This window comes from Sceloporus occidentalis, unplaced genomic scaffold (genome assembly GCF_023333645.1).
Source record: "Sceloporus occidentalis isolate IW3139 unplaced genomic scaffold, rSceOcc1.0.p SCAF_3, whole genome shotgun sequence".
Taxonomy (NCBI): domain Eukaryota; kingdom Metazoa; phylum Chordata; class Lepidosauria; order Squamata; family Phrynosomatidae; genus Sceloporus; species Sceloporus occidentalis.
In genome coordinates this window covers 189,409,765-189,426,333 of record NW_028316983.1, presented here as the reverse complement: position 1 = coordinate 189,426,333, position 16,569 = coordinate 189,409,765, and the positions used below count along the sequence as shown (strand labels likewise).

Genomic DNA, 16,569 nt, shown 5'->3' with positions numbered 1-16,569 from the left:
AAGCATCCCCAACAGATGGCCATCCAGCCTCTGCTTAAAGACCTCCAAGGAAGGAGACTCCACTACACTCCGAGGGAGTGTGTTCCACTGTCAAACAGCCCTTACTGTCAGGAAGTTCTTCCTAATGTTGAGGTGGAATCTCTTTTCCTGTAGCTTGCATCCACTGCTCCGAGTCCTAGTCTCTGGAGCAGCTGAAAACAAGTCAGCTCCCTCCTCAGTATATCATCTCTTCCGCTGAGTTTCAGTGTGTTAAAGGGATGCAGATGAATGCCAAAGCCCATTTCTGCCCAAAGGCAGATGTTTGGGGAGCAGTGGTGTGTTTCCCCCTGCCCCGCTGTCAGCTGGTGAGACTCGTACCCCTGCATGCCCCTGCTGTCTGCAAACTTTTATTAAGGGAGAAAAACAGAACCCACAATCAGTAATTATGAGCCAGTTCTTCCAGCGGTGTCTTCATCAATTTCTCGTAATCTGCAAACGATACCCAGCATCTCAACCCAAAAACCAAAATACCTGAGGAATCTAAAACTATGGTTTGAAGAAATGCATTTTGACATGTGAATCAGGCCTAAAATTTGGAATTGTGACCATAAAAACATTATTTTATATGATTTGAGATGTTGGATGTATAGGCATTTTGCAGGGGGGAAACAAATCTGAAGTACCCTTTTATAAACAGTGACATTACAAAACAAATTGTATGTTTCCAATCACATATATATATATCATGTTGTTTGTGAAGTGCCATTTTATCACAAGAGTATTTTGTACTCACCAAAAAACTCACAAAGCTGGCTCCAAAACTCATTAATGGGCTATGGTTTCTATAAAAAGAAGAAAGGGTAAAGTTACTGGTTGTATGAAACCTTTCTTATTAATACTTGAAATAAAGTCAAATAATCTCATCTGTCTGAAAAAAGTCAATGAATTACACCCAATATTTTTATAAATGTTTTGGGGAAAGACACAGCATTATTTTTTAATTTTTCAACATAGGGTACCATAATGAAGACACAGAGGCCAGAATAAACATCTCTTCTATGATACTACTGTTCCAAATGCAAAGCTATGTTTCACCTTTGCATAATATATTTGATTTATAAAGTACTATCGGTTGGATTCCAAACTCTCCAGCATAAAATTCAGCTCAATATAATCTTATCTTTTAATAATAAAAGCATACAATATGCATTGGTATGGATTAAACTAAAATTAACAACTTCATGCAATTAATGTCTACAACAATGTAATGCAACAGGGAAATGTTCTAGGCAGCAATCCAATAGAACAAAAGTGGTAAGATACAAGAAATCAAGCTGACACCAGAGATTTCTTTGACATTTCTCTCTCAGTTACAATTCTGGAAAAGCAAGCTATATTTGGAGTGAAATGAGATTTGCTTCTTGAAGAGTTTGAATGGATGTATTGGTTCAAAATGCTGCCTAAGGCTGATGGGATTTGCAGCCCAACAATATTTGGAGAGCAGCATTTTGTCAAGACTTGTGCTGCCTGATCACAGTGGTACAGACTCTGGTACCCAGAAGGCTGGATTACTGAAATGCACTTTGTGTGGGGCTGCCTTTAAATATGGTATAAAAGCTGCCATTAGTGCAGAATGCAGTTGCCTGGTTGTTGTCAAGTATAATTACCTATTTATATGTAACCCTTTTGCTAAACAAGCTGTTTTCTAGGAAGTCAAGTTCAATGTTTGGTACCAGTGGTTGAGTCTCCCTTATCCAAAATATTGGGGACCAGAAGTTTTTTGGATTTGCATATTTGCATATATGTGCATAATGAGGTATCTTGGCAATGGGACCCAAGTCTAAACATAAAATTTATTTATGTTTCGTATATACCTTATACACATAGTCTGAAAGTAACTGTATATAATATTTTTAATAATTTTGTGCATGAAACAAAGTTTGTGTACATTGAACCACCAGAAAGCAAGTGCCACTATCTCAGACACCCATGAAAAAAAGTTTTGGTTTTTGAATATTTTGGATGTTGGAATTCCAGATAAGGGATATTCAACCTGTGGTTTGAACCAAGCCCTAATTATCTGTGAACCAGGATATTTCAGGAAATGCCTTTTCCTTATCATCCTGCCAGTCACTGAGATCTTTTAAAACAGAGCACTTGCTAGTCCTGCACAACAGAAACCTCCAGAAATAGGACTTTTAGCAGATTACCTCTCAGCCTATGGAAACATTCCTACAATATGCCTATAATACTCTGTTTTTGACATCTGCTGACTTCTCTTTGTAGACAAGCATCTCCTGACTGAAATCAAATTCCAGTCACTGATTTATTGATGTATTATTGCAACATGAACACTTAATTGTTCTGCATTGCCCTCAATTTTATTTTATTTATGTAGAGCAGTTTATAAATCTTATCATAAATAGCTTTGGTGGGTTACAAGTCCATACATAATTAAACAGATAAAAATACAATAGTATTTCAATAAAGAAAGTTAATTTGAGAAATAAACTGAAGGGTTATTTAAAAAAAATAATGTGCTTGAGAAAACAGACACTAATGTTCACTATTATACAAGTTTACCCAAGGAAACAAAGGCCATATGTTTCATCTTCACAAGACAGATGGGAGATTAAAGTTTCAATTACCAGGCTAAAAGGTATTCTATGATACCAAACAGTCAATATAATGAGCTTTACAGAGCACAACAGTTCTCTAGGTCTAGAAAGATACTCAGTGCACTTAACAATTAGCACTGGACTGTTAAAAAAAATCCCATTTATTTAATTGATTACAGAGTAAAAACAGAATTATGCTGTGTCACTAATTTCAACAGAAATTAAGTACACATAGCTGTGCGCTGAACAGTAGCTAGGAAACTTTCAAGCTGTTACATCCTTTCTATATTTAGCATGCACTTCACCCAAGTGCATATATTTCTTCACTGTACAAGTTAATATCCAAGGAGAGATTATTCAACTAATGGTCATACAGTAAGAAATAGTGCATGCATTAAAATTTGGCCATCAACTAGGCAACCCTTCTCTGCAGCTAGGAAGATGTGAACAGGGAATATTATTTCCTTACTTGATAGGATTCTCTTATACATGCAAAGCTTTTGTGTGGCCACTTAATTTGTCCACATGCATCTGTCACATGTGTGTCTCTTTACAAATGATCAGTGCAAGCATATTTATTGGTGCTAACCATCTGCCAGAGACAGAGTGACTAAATAAGAAATAGGTAAATTAGAGCTCTCCAGATGTTGCGGGGCTGCAACATCCATCAGCTCTAGCCTGCATAGCCAATAATGAAGGATGATGGAGTCTGCAGTCCATCATCACCTGGAGGGCCACACATTCTGTGTGTGAATGCACCAGTTCAAAATTACCCAATTGTAATAGGAGGCTAGTACTGTCAAGGCAACTGCACCACTCATCTGTTTGCCAAGCACTCATGAGACATACAATGGCCTGTTACAGACTGCCAAAATAAAGCTGCTTTGGGTCTCTTTGGAGGTATGCTATTTAAATGATGCATGCATCCTAAGAATCCGGAAGCTGCACCAAAAGCTGCACTCCAGTGCTCAGGAATGGAGTGTGGCTTTGGTGCGACCTCCGGACTCTTAGTATGCATGCAGCATTTAAATAGCATACCTCCAAAGAGACCCGAAGCAGCTTTATTTTGGCAGTCTGTAACAGGCCCATGTTATGCAAAAAAACTCTGGATCAGGGTTCAGAATGCTTTAGCTAAAGTTTAACAGTTAAAATATACATTTTGCCTATATTGATATTCTTTGTTTTAGCACCTCTGGTCAGGATACCTAAAATAAAATTCTGGTTCTTATTTAGAATAGATTCAGTCCTGCAGAATCACTGCCCTATGGAACACAAAGAGACCTATATGGAGAAATGGAGATATTAATTAATGCCACTACAATTTACATAGTAATAGTTCCTCAAGAGACTTCCACAACTTAAGCTCTCCAACTGGAGCCCTCCTATCATCTCCAGCTAGTTTACACTATGGAAAAGAACTTAATGAATGATATCACACTGAGTAATGAGAAAAGTGGATCAGTTGGGCACAAGAGCTATGGACAGAGATAAGTGGTTGACAACAGATGTCCATACAAAAGCTGCAGTAGTACAGGCAAAGGATTGCAGTGTGCACAAAACATTTTGCAAAAAATGATAGATATGAAGGAACATATTTTTACTAAGTTACACAAGAAGTACTGTGATTTGATAAAAGATTGAAGATGGAGAGCAAAGGAGAGAGATTAATAAAAGATAGCCCAAGGCTTCATGCTTGGTCAATAGAGCAATGGACAACACTGACAAGACACGTGGAGCTGAATAAGAGAAGGCAGCATGAGACATAATATGAGAAATTTGGTTTTGAAGCACCAAGTTTAAAATTGGCTGCTGGCGATGATGAAAAGACAAAGGAAGGCAGTCCTGGAAAAAGCAGATGGTACTGAAAATCATGAGATCTGTATGAGCTTATGAAAGGCTACAATGTAAAGGAAAAATATGAGCATTGACAGAACTCTGAGGGGCTCCTTGGTATTTAGGAGGCACTGACTATGATGTGACTTAGGTGTCTATGAAAATGTTACCTCTTCACCAAGGCATTTCTGAACAGATTGTGCTGTCCAATTTGAGAATAGTGTTTTGAACCTCTGAATTTTAATGTGTCATTAAACATTTTTATTTGTTGTACATTACTTGAAGGTAAGGCTAGATATCAGAAGCAGTATAGAAATTAGCTAAATAAATAATGTAGAGACAGAGTGGTGCAGTGGTTTGAGCACAGAACTACAACTCTGGAGACCAGGGTTCAAATCCGTACTTGGCCAAGAAAACCCACCTTTGGCAACTCCCCCCCCCCCCCCCCGAACAAATCTGGTCAAGGAAAACCTGTGAGAGGTTTGCCTTAGGATCACCATAAGTCAGAAACAGCATGAAAGCATACAACAAGAAGAGAAGTTGAAGTAAAGCTTTTCCTTGTGGAAATATTAGGTGGCTGACTAGACAGGCAGGACAAGAACCATTTGAACAGTTGTGGAAAACTGGGACATGAATAGTCACAGAAAAGACAGAGATTAAAAACAGTGGAAAGGTCAAGAAATATGAGAATACTAAAGTCAGGTAGACTTCACAGCGAGAAGACTATAAACTATTCTGTGAGGTCAGTGAAAATACAGAGGGTCACTTCAGGAGGAAGTTACAGCAGCAGGAGAAAGCTTCATGCTTCAAGAATTTCTATGTAGAGGGGAGAAGTCAAGTAGTAGTTGGAGTGACACAGCAGATGAAAATAAGACACATTAATGTATTCAAGTTGGAATGCAGTAGAAATGAAGTAACAGGATGCAGAGGTTGACTGAGTAAGAGGAGAAATATTGGCAGAGGAAATGGAAATGAAAATGTGAGAAATAACAAGACTGAAGAAATACAAAGGAATAGGCAAGGAGAATTTCTCAGTGTACTTATCAATGAAGGAAGCAAAGAAAGACATGAGACATGCATAGGAGGGAAATGGAGCAGGAAGACTGAAATCACAGTGCTGAATTTCAGTATAATACCTGAAGAAGGCATTCTTGAGCTGAGAATGAGAAAGGAAGGAGAAGGTGTGATAGGACTTTAAAGGGCATCAAAAAAAGTAGAGACGCATCTCTAAGGCTTGCATTTTGTTTGGCTCAATAAAGGTATCACTGGCCCGGTACAGACCACCAGTTTGTAGCGGCCTGGGGCCAATTCTAGGGTTCCAGAGCATGCAGCATCTGCATGCTCCAGAACCCTACCACACAACGGCAGCACCATGTTTACGCAGCACCATCCACATGGCGTGCATGTCAATGATGTTGTGCATGCACCGCATCCAACAGGGTGGCACATGTGTGACATCACTGTGATGCCCCAGGGCGCTAATGGTGCCTTGGCAGTGTCATGGGAAGGAGCTGCATTTTGCAGCTCATTTTTGGGGAGGATTGCACCGGAGAAGAAAGGGGTGGCCTCTGCCTGTCCCTTTCTTCTAATCTATACCTGGCCACTGTTTTGTGGATTTTGGATGCTATTGTACTTTGCTATATGGCCAACATGGCTACCCTAGCTATGTTTGTTAGATGTAAAGATAATTGCATTTTAGCTGCAAAAAAGAGGGAGCCAATGTACTGGGACTTTAGTAGCTGAGGTTTCTACCTCCAATAACAACAGTGTTTGGTGCAATCATGCTGGCCACATGACCACCAGAGTAGTCCTTGGACAACGCTGGCTCTTCGGCTTAGTAATGGAGATGAGCACCACCCCCTACAGTCGGTTATGACTAGACATTCATGTCAAGGGACTACCTTTACCTTTACCTCCAACAAAGGTAAAACATTTTTTTTAAAAAAAAACTGGGGCTGAAATCGGCATATTTTACCTAACAGAACCTAAAATTTTCCTAATGCAATAACATGGAGGCTTGGGGGTGGGATTCAGTGCTCCCTGTCTAACAAAGGAGTTTGTGGCCTCATAAAGCACTGAGACATCCTAATTCTCATAGGAGGTACCTTTTTGTTTTGCTAATGGAATTTAAATTTCCTGGACTTTAAAATGTTTTGTTTCCCAGTACCATATGGCCAGGAGGCGGAGTGGCATGCCAAAACAGATATACCTAAATAGATATAGAGCATACTATACACAATGTATTTGTCTATGGCCGTAATAAAGATTATTCTTCTCCAGAGCATACTCAGAACTTCTTGACAAAATGCAAGCCTGTGACTAACATTGTCAAATTTTTTTCTCCTGTGATATTTTTAACACCTTTGCCTGATGAAGAAGACAGTGGAGCTTCAAAAGCTTGTGATATATATTTTATGCAATTTGGTTGGTGTCATAAAGGTATCATTGTTTCATGCATTTTAGATGTTATCATACTTTGCTATATGACCAACAAGGCTAACCAGAATATGTTTAAAGGATTCAAATATGTGGCCTAAGGTAATGTGTCATGTTGTTTAGCAAGGAAATAGCAGAGGATATTTTTTTATAAATGAAAAAATTCAACCTTCTCTTCCAGAGGCACTCAGCATCATAGGTTTGTGCCCAGTTTTCTCCATGAAGATGGATTTTAAATAAACCAACATTTTTTATTTGAGGCCTAATTTTTTAAAATTTCCATAAGGATTTCCTGGCTAAGGGTATAACCTTAATTCTGTAAGTAATAAAGAGTGCAAACAAGAAAAGAATTGTCAAAGTTTAACTGAGGAGAAGGAATATGCTGAGCAATTCAACATCAGAACAAGCTGAAGTTGCTGCTAGGTTTATTTTCATTTATTTTGAAAGTGCCTTGTAATTCAATACTATGGTAGGTTTCATGGCACAAGGAAAGGATGCGAGGAGTGCCAAAATGTTCTATATGAATGCATTTATATACTAAACAAACAGCTGGTTTGCAGTAAATGATAAAACGTGGATATGGGATATTCTGTCATACTCTGGAACTGACAGAACAATAATACACATGTCCACTCAGATATAAATCCATTCAGGTTTAATAGGCGTATTGCCAAATAAATAGGTACTAGATTGTAGTATGAACCTTAGAAAGACCTAATAAACATAAAGGAAGATTAAAAAAAACCCTTATATTTTAAATGACATGAATCTCGACTTGTGCCTCCATAAATGAGAGGATTCTTGCAGTAGAGGTTTCCCATTAGAGAAAGGAGCAGGATGGTGATTTTCACATATTTTCTCTTTCTCCCTGAAGCTCCCCAGTTGATTTCAGAACAATAAAGATATGAAAAAGTAGAATGTAACTTTACATATATTAAATAAAGCAGGGCATTAGGTATGTTCTCCTCAGGCCTGGACAAAATCTTTAATTGCTATAAAGTTAAGGAAAATTTAGAGATTTTCCCAGAAAACATCCATTCCACAAGGGACAACACAAATTTTAATTAGCTGCAAGGAAGAACAGGGTTTTACTCTCCAGAGTTTAATTAGGACAAATAATGACCAGTAATAATAAAAGTAATGTCTTAAAAGACACTCTTTGTTGCTTCAAAGGCATACAGACAGACAGTGTGACGCCATCCCTCAGAGAGCTGGATTGGGGCCGCAGCAATTGCACATCGCGGCCCCAATCTGGGCAGCTTCTGCCCAAAATAGGAACAGGAAAAGTCAGCTCCTATTTAGGGTGGAAAAAAGCCACCCCTTCACCAGCTCTGGGGCAAGTGGCATCTCAATACCATGCCCCCAAGTCACCCGGTAGCTGGCTGGCGTATAATTGCCACCAAGCCAGCTAGATGCCAGCTTTACCAGGCCGTCTGTTTCATACCATAGTTGCAATTTTCTTTGCTTTGCCTTTTCATCTTTTGTGTGCATTTTCTTAGACCCAACCAAACCTGGTTGCCTCCCCCGCAAATTGCATAGCCACGATTTACTGTAGAATCATAGAATCATAGAATCGTAGAGTTGGAAGAGACCACAAGGGACATCCAGTCCAACCCCCTGCCATGCAGGAAATCACAATCAAAGCATCCCCGATAGATGGCCATCCAGCCTCTGTTTGAAGACCTCTAAGGAAGGAGACACTTCGAGGGAGTTTGTTCCACTGTCGAACAGCCCTTACTGTCAGGAAGTTCCTCCTAATGTTGAGGTGGAATCTTGCCTCATCCATCCAGCTTTTAAGGTGAACAGAAACAGTTATCAATACTGGAATTTTGCACGTTCTTTGACATCGTTTTCCTTTACTTCATCCTTTACATCCTGTTATATATCTCTAAATTTTACCCACTATGTATTCACAGGTTGTATCAAAATCCAAAATTCTGGCCTCAAATCCTGCCCTTTATACATAAGGTTGGCTTATAGTCAAGTATATACAGTAGAAACATGTGTATTTCTTTTATTTAAAATATTTCATGCCTCCTTCAAGAATCATAATAGAATTACATTAAAATACAATAATAAAAGGCAGAAATTAGACAACCACCAACAGCTTAATAAAAATGCCTGGACAAAAATCCATGAATGCTTGAGTCCCATTAAACACAAGGGAAGTAAAATGGTGTCCTTTATATAAAATGGCAAGATCACGGTTTACTCTCGGCAATTTCTATTTAAAAAAATATATATTTTCAAGCCATGGATGTCTGAACCCATGGATAAAGAATCTGTGGATACAGAGAGCCGATTTGTAGTGATTATATTGGACACACTTGCTATGAAATGGAGTTTCTACAACCAGGGTGCTCCAACAGAGAAAACCATCTGGATGCTTTCAGGAGGACAGTGAAGATGGATCTCTTCCGGCGAAATTATCCACCTGACCTCATATAAGAAGTAGTACCCTTCCTCCTTGAATCTGTATTCTCCCACCACACTGTCGAATATGTTAGAACTTGTTTTAATGGAATTAGTAGTTAAATTTGTATCGGAATTTATTATTGTATGTTGTGTATTTTACTGGGTTGTGATTCCGCCTCGATTCATCTGGGAGAGGCGGGAAAATATAAATAAAAATTATTATTATTATTATTATTATTATTATTATTATTATCTCTTTTGTTGTAACATAATGTACAAACATCGCCTAGACAAGAGCATTCCTTGATTACCTTAAAGCAGGGAAGAAATCATATCATCTTCCAGATACTTTTCTATGCAACACCTAGCAGCTCTAGTTAACACAATCAGGGGTGAAAAAATGCTGACAGCTCCAGTCCAACAGGCTAATACAAGAGCAGGCAAAAATCCTTCAGACAGTTAGATTCCCATGCCATTTAGAGCTTTAAAGATAAGAGTTCCTCAGGTCCTAGTTTGGGGACTGGGGTACTGGGAATAAGGCTTGTGGATGTATGGAATGCTGTGGAAGAAATCTTTCATTTAGTTCCTATGCAGTGCAACTGTCAATTCCTACTGGAAAAGAAGACAGAGATTTGTTAGCATGGATCTTTTTGATTCTGGAATGAACAGATAGATAAATGCTTACTGTGGTGGCTAGGGCCAAACAGTGAAACAGTAACAAGCTAGAGACAGCACTTTTAGTCACTCTACACCTAAAGTACACCCCGATTAGACTCCAGGAGTGTATTATTTGCCCAAGATTAATCAATACTGTTTCTGAGCAGAAAGAAACTTTCTCTTCTATCATGTCATCTACCAGTACAGCACTGAAATTCAGTGGTGAGGGAACAGAGACAGGAAGAATTGGAAGACAGAAAAATTTTGGAGTGGAAGTAACAGGATAGAAATGGATAAAAAAACAGCAGCAGCCTGAGAAAGCTGCTCTCTTCTTTTTCTCCTTTTTTAAAAAATGTTTTCCCCATTCTTTCTTTCTTTTTGGGAGTGGTGGTGGTGCTGGGGCCTTGAGACCTTAGTTTGCTTTCTGGCCCTGATTCTGAAAAAAGGATCAGTTTTTCAAATGCAAGAAAAGCCAGAGAGAGAGAGACATTTCCTCATGTGGGGTACTGTACATACTCAAATTTTTATTTCTTTATTTAGTCCTAATGAGGTGCGGACGCGATTACTGAATTCTTTCCCTCTCCCTTGCCTGTATCTTCAGGTACTTACCTCTTGGAATAGTTACTTCTTCTTGAATTTTTAGGCTGAACTGCTAGTGTGGAGTAAGTTTTCACTAGAGAACTACTGGAAGATTATAGGAAATGTAGTGTTTTATAGGTTAAGGGTACCTAATTTTGCATGTTGTATATCTTGTATATACAATACAATGTCATCTTATTCTTCAGGCCTGATTGTTAAAATCACTGTACTGTATTTTATCTGAAATTCATTGATTTTCTTCTGATTTTTTCCATATTGTGCCTTCATCTCAGGAACCTGCTTCCCTGTTTATCTGTTAGATTTAATATTTAAATTAACCGCACTCTTGAATAGCCTCAGGTCATCTCTGCTTATACTCTCTCATCCATTGGGGCAATTAAGAACCTCATTTTCAGTAAGTACCAGATCATAAAAGATGAAGTGACCCATGAGGGAGAACAGAGCAATACATCACATGCCCATTCCTGCTTCAGTTAGACTGTATTTTTATTCCAATGTTATTGTGCACTCTTTAAACTGAAAAGTTAATTTATCTACATTGTCTCATCACTACTGTGAGCTGCTTTGGGGCTGTAATCAATACAAAACCACAAACTCACCATGCACACTGTTCTTTTTCGTTCTTCATTAAAAAAAATACTGTTACTAAACTGTTCCACAGTCTTGTTGCAATCATCTTGGTTTAAAAGAAGAGGTTCTGCCCAGGACAGCATCAATCATGAGTTGAACTAGCTACTTTTAGTGAAAAATCCTTTGACTTACACTGGCTGTTTTTAAAAGAATGTCAATGCTTTCCTTTTCCCTTGAATTTGGAGGTGAATTTAAGAGCAACAAAAAGGTGCATTATGCCTAGGCAAAAAGAGCCACAGAGATGACAAAAACAGATTTTGGTATTGCTATATCCAAGCAACTTTTTAACAGAACTGACCAAGTTTTGAACTGACCAAAATTCTGAACACTTAAATGCTCCATGCCACAGCATTTGATCAGTTGCTACAGCTTTTCATGATCTATGCAGTGAAAGGCTCTGCTGTAGTCAATAAAGCCTTCTCAGCCCAGAAATGCCCTGGTGTGGTGAAGGCAGAGATGGGCTAATGCACTCCCTCCTGGCCCTCTTGGAAATCTTCTCCTGTACTGTCTTGGGCTGTTTTACAAAGTCTTTTATGCCCACATAGCCCCCTCTTCTTCCTTGTCCTTTAACTAGTTGGAAGCCTTTTAAAGCAGCATCAATATTGTGAGGATGGCGAAGGAGCATTGCAGAAATAGACTTTCAGTGTCCGTTTAGTTCCACGTTTTTAGCTTTGAATAAAAGGTTTACTAACATATGTTGAACTGTGATGATGATGATGGTGATGATGGTGATGATGATGGAGTATATCCCTGGTGACACAGTGGTTAAATGCCTGTACTGTAGCCACTCATTCATAAGCCACAAGCTTGTGAGTTCAATACCAGCCAGGGACTCCAGGACTGACTCAGCCTGGCATCCTTTCAAGGTCATTAAAATGAGTACCCAGCTTGCTGGGGGCAACTGGCTTACATGCTTAGGAAGTGCTTAAGTGCACTGATAAGCAGTACAGGAATGTACTTGTTATTGCTATTGCTCTTGTTATTGTTGTTGCCTATTCCTTTCAGTGAGGTATATTATTCCTGCAAATTGAGCCAGACTACTATTATTTTTAAGTTTAAAGAAAAGCATTGAAAATAAAACTTTTACTGTTTAGCATCTAACTGCTGCCTAAGTCTATTTTGTCAAGAGATTTATTGGATCCCAGCCATGCACCACCAGATATCCAAAGAGACAAACTTGTCCTTTTTCAGAATCATCTTATTTCCCTTAAAATAAGGCAGGGTGAGTTCTAGAAAAAGGACAAACGTGGGTAGCGGGAATACCAGAGTAATAAAGGGTTACCTTGCAGCACTTTGTTTCAAGCCATATCTTTCTCCACCATTTTAATATGTCCAGGATGTACAACGGCTAAATGCACTTTGACAATATACTCTACCTTAGCCACGTGGGCAAGAGATATGTAACAATTATACTTCTGTCAAGACACATAAATCATATGTTTAGATATGATACTGATTATAGTCAGAGTCTACTCATGTTCTCTTCAAATATGAGCATTTCATTCAAAGTCAGAAGAGTTCCAACTGGTTCCTGATATATGCAATTTGCCATTCCAATATCATTTCAAAATATTGTTGCCACCATGCTGGGCTCTTAGTGTGCCGCGCCTTTCCCCACATTTCCTAACATTATTGTCCAATAGCCTTTTAAAAAAATGCTTCCTGTCAATTAATTTTTCCACAGCTACTTCGAAGGTTTTTAAGAATGCATGCTCATATTAATATCTTTATCTTTTCTAGGTCTTTTGATGGTTTTCACTCAGTACTATTTTCTTGATAAGGTTGCATGCCTTTGAACTAGAGATCTTCATAATGGGATTTATTTGCCAGAAAAGGGGAAAATTCTATATTGACTAATCCTCTTCTATGAAAGAAGGCAGGGAGAGGAATAGAAATGACTCTAATATATAGGAAACAGTAGAATATTAAAGGGCTCGTACCCTTGCTACATTTATTTTTCAAAAATCATTAAGTTAAGGAACAAAACATTCCATGTTTTGGAACATCACTGGACAACAGCCAAAAGAAGGAGGCCACATTAACACTCCATAGGACCCTACTGAGCCCCAAATATTAATTCTGAGCCCCAAATAAAAATTCAAAATTACCAACCATGCTCTCTAGAGGCCATGAGGGCATTTTTAGTAAAGTAAAATAAAATAAAATAGGCCACAATTACTTCACCTCTGTTCTACAGAACTGTGGAGAGGCTATGTTTGGACTCAGCAACAAGATTTGTAGTATGGAGTGCTAATTTTCAACATTCAAATCATCCAGCAATGTTCCTTCCCACAAAACCTAAGTCCATGTAACCCCCCCCCCCCCCAACACTCAGTCTTCACTCAGCTGTGACTGGACCTAGACCTATATTAAAATTTTTCCTCCAGATAGAGTTGAGGTATTTTGGCAAACCTTGGAATGCTCTCGTGCATTCCAATATCTTCTTCTTGCTGCTTGGCCCATCTGACTAAAATCCTGTTACCATTCACAAGCTGAGTTAGTAGTAGAGCGAACAAGTCTGCATTGCTCTTGTTACATGAAAAAGCATTGTTAGGTTTCTGGAAGACTTAGACTTGGGTGATAATGGATAGAATGGCCAATGTGTTCAGAAGTTATGGACTACTAAGTAGTGATCTCAGCAACTCCACAGAGAGATTTCTGAGAGGCACCCTATCTAGACCCTCATGTTCCATCTCATAAGGAATATCCCGGCAACAGATTATTCTTATTTTGGAAAGAAAGATTCTCCTTCCCTACTCCCTTCTCTGGTGCATAGATACCAGCCTTGGGGAAAGGAGGGCTTGTGGTAGCATGAGATAACCACCAGGCAGAAACAGAAGAACAAAGAAGCATACAAGGAGCTGTCCAGCAGCTTGAAATCAACAAGCCTATATTTGGCCTAACAGCCACACTACTTTTTGAGAGCACCAGGGCTTTATTTGAAAAGTATTTGTTCTCTCTACAAACACACACACACACACACCTTCAACAAAGGAAGCATACTCAAAGGAGAAAGGCCATGTATACAAAGAAATATTTTATTCAATACTGCACCTGTCTACACTCCTCCTTTCCAGGTTGTCCATACAACAACAGAAGCACCATACACTTCCTGCTCAAACAGAAGTCCCAGGATGGTAAAATAAAAATCTAATTATTATTCCCAACTAGAATATACCTAGAGTCGTCCCAATATTAATATCATATGTTGATAAATCAACAGTTACATATAAGTTCCATTAATTCAGTGGACCTATTTAAGTTATCTAGATTACTAGATTTAGACTAGAGAAAGAAATTCCCATTTGTTTGTAAAAACAACAGCTTTATTTCCGTTCTTATACATAAAATCGGGGATATGGAACATGCTCATCAGATGATGCTGGACTGCAACAAACATTAGTCCTGACTAGTATAGCAAATTGGTGAAGGATAATGCAAGCTCAAGTTCAGCATTATCAGGAGGGCTGCCTTATCCCCATCCCAGTTTTACACCAAAGGAGTCATACCGTCCTCTAAGGAGAGAGTCTAAGCATACATAGGATTTTTTAAAACCCAGTGACGTCCATATGGTATATTAACTTTCAACAGCCATTTTTAAAGGCTGATATAACTGATGTTTGTAATGATTTGCAATTCAAAAAAATAAGTGAGCTTAATTTCTTGTTGAGGAGGTCAGGATAACCCATTTCAAACGAAAACACATTTTCAATTGCTCACATAAGTAACACTCTCAACCTACACAACTGCTATTATAATACTATAAGTAGCACCATTTTAAACACATCCTAAGTTGTTTATTTTTTATTGAAATCATTAACCATTACTTAGAACAGAAGACCAGGATAACCCTTTTGCTCTTTAGAAAAGAGCAGTTTAATTGCCTAGTGTTTATTGCAGATAAGCAAGCAAAAAGATCTGTGTACTCACATCTTGGCAGAAACAAGCCATTCCAGAGGCTAGGAAAGAAGGTGTAAAATCTGAAAACTTATTGCCAACTAGTTCTCAAAAATGTCATACACCTGAATTAATAACCTGATTGGGGTCTCACACAAAAAGGTTTCAGTACTCAACATCAAGCAATACATTTTATTGATAAAAGGCCAGCTTCTAGCCCTAAAACAAATTTATAACAACTGAGGACACAAGCCAACTTTAGTTATGTACTTGAAAGCACTACAGAAATGTAAGGAACAGAGTCCTCTAGCTGTGAAACAGGAGATTAGTGCTCTATTAGCACCAGAACAGTGTTGTGATTAGAGTGCTAGATAGGGATGTGGGAGATCCATGTTTTGGCCCCCACTGAGCCAGGGAATTCACTGGGCTTTCTTCAGTTGGCCACTTTCTTTCAGTATGATCTACCTCATAGGATTATTATAATAATATATAAGCAGAGAGGAGCATCTTATTTGTCACTTCAAGCCCACAGTAGAAATGTTGCAGTATAAGTGTAACAAATAAATATTACTAACAAGGCTACAGAATGGTACAAAGAGTATGAAGCATTCCCTGGTTATAGTATACCCAATATCATGTACATAGGTTAAGATGTCTATGGTAACATGCTCCTAATTTGTATGGCTTTAAGAAAACTGCAATCTAGGATATCATGTATTATCACTCCACGCTCCCTCACAATTTCATTCTCTAAAGAGCTGATTATCCACTGAAGCAGAAATGCACTTAATTGCCAGAGCAATTCTTTACTGAACAAACAACTTGTGTGGGCTCATTATTTCCACCATTTTCCCATTTTCCAAAAAAGCTTTGTGGTTGTTGTTAACTGTCATCAAGCTGACTTCAACTTATGGTGACCTTATGAGAGACCTCCAAGTCACCCTATGCTCAACAGCCCTGCTCTGGTCTTGCAGACACAGGACCATGACTTCCTTGATTGAGTCTATCCATCTGCAATGTGTTCTTCCTCTTTTTCTACTGCCTTCCACCTTACCAAGCATTATTCTCTTTTCCCGTGAGTCATGTCTACTCACGACATGGTGAAAATATAACTATCCTACCCTAGTGGGAAACTGGTCACAGAATTATGGAGAGAGTACAAAGTTTGCTTAGAAGGAAGAAATGACATACAACTCTTCAAAGGTTGGGATCCAAACCATGTTATTATGACCTTCAAAAACAGAATGTAAGAATGTCAATACTTCTTCTCTAGCTAAAGCAGGTTACTTTCTTTGCAAAGAAAATCACATTTATCATGACACCAACATATTCTCCTCCTATTCTTTGCTACAGGAAAGAGATTATGTTTTCATGATCTAAGACAGGGATTTCACTGTGGATCAAGAGACACAGAAACGAACAACTGAAGTTCTCTGCCAAATTTTAGTGAGTCAGATGTTAATACATAAGATTTGCTTACCACTCTCAGTCTTCTGGATTTTTA

At 38.5% G+C, this 16,569-nt stretch overlaps 1 protein-coding gene across 1 annotated transcript in view; it reads right to left on the bottom strand.

The window, feature by feature from the left end:
- Positions 1-16,569, bottom strand: part of TTC39C (tetratricopeptide repeat domain 39C) — a 64,048-nt gene that overhangs the window by 32,509 nt on the left and 14,970 nt on the right. The window contains exon 2 of the mRNA XM_089517202.1: positions 773-821. Coding sequence (XP_089373328.1) covers positions 773-821 — 49 coding nt within the window. The remainder of the gene's footprint in view (positions 1-772; positions 822-16,569) is intronic.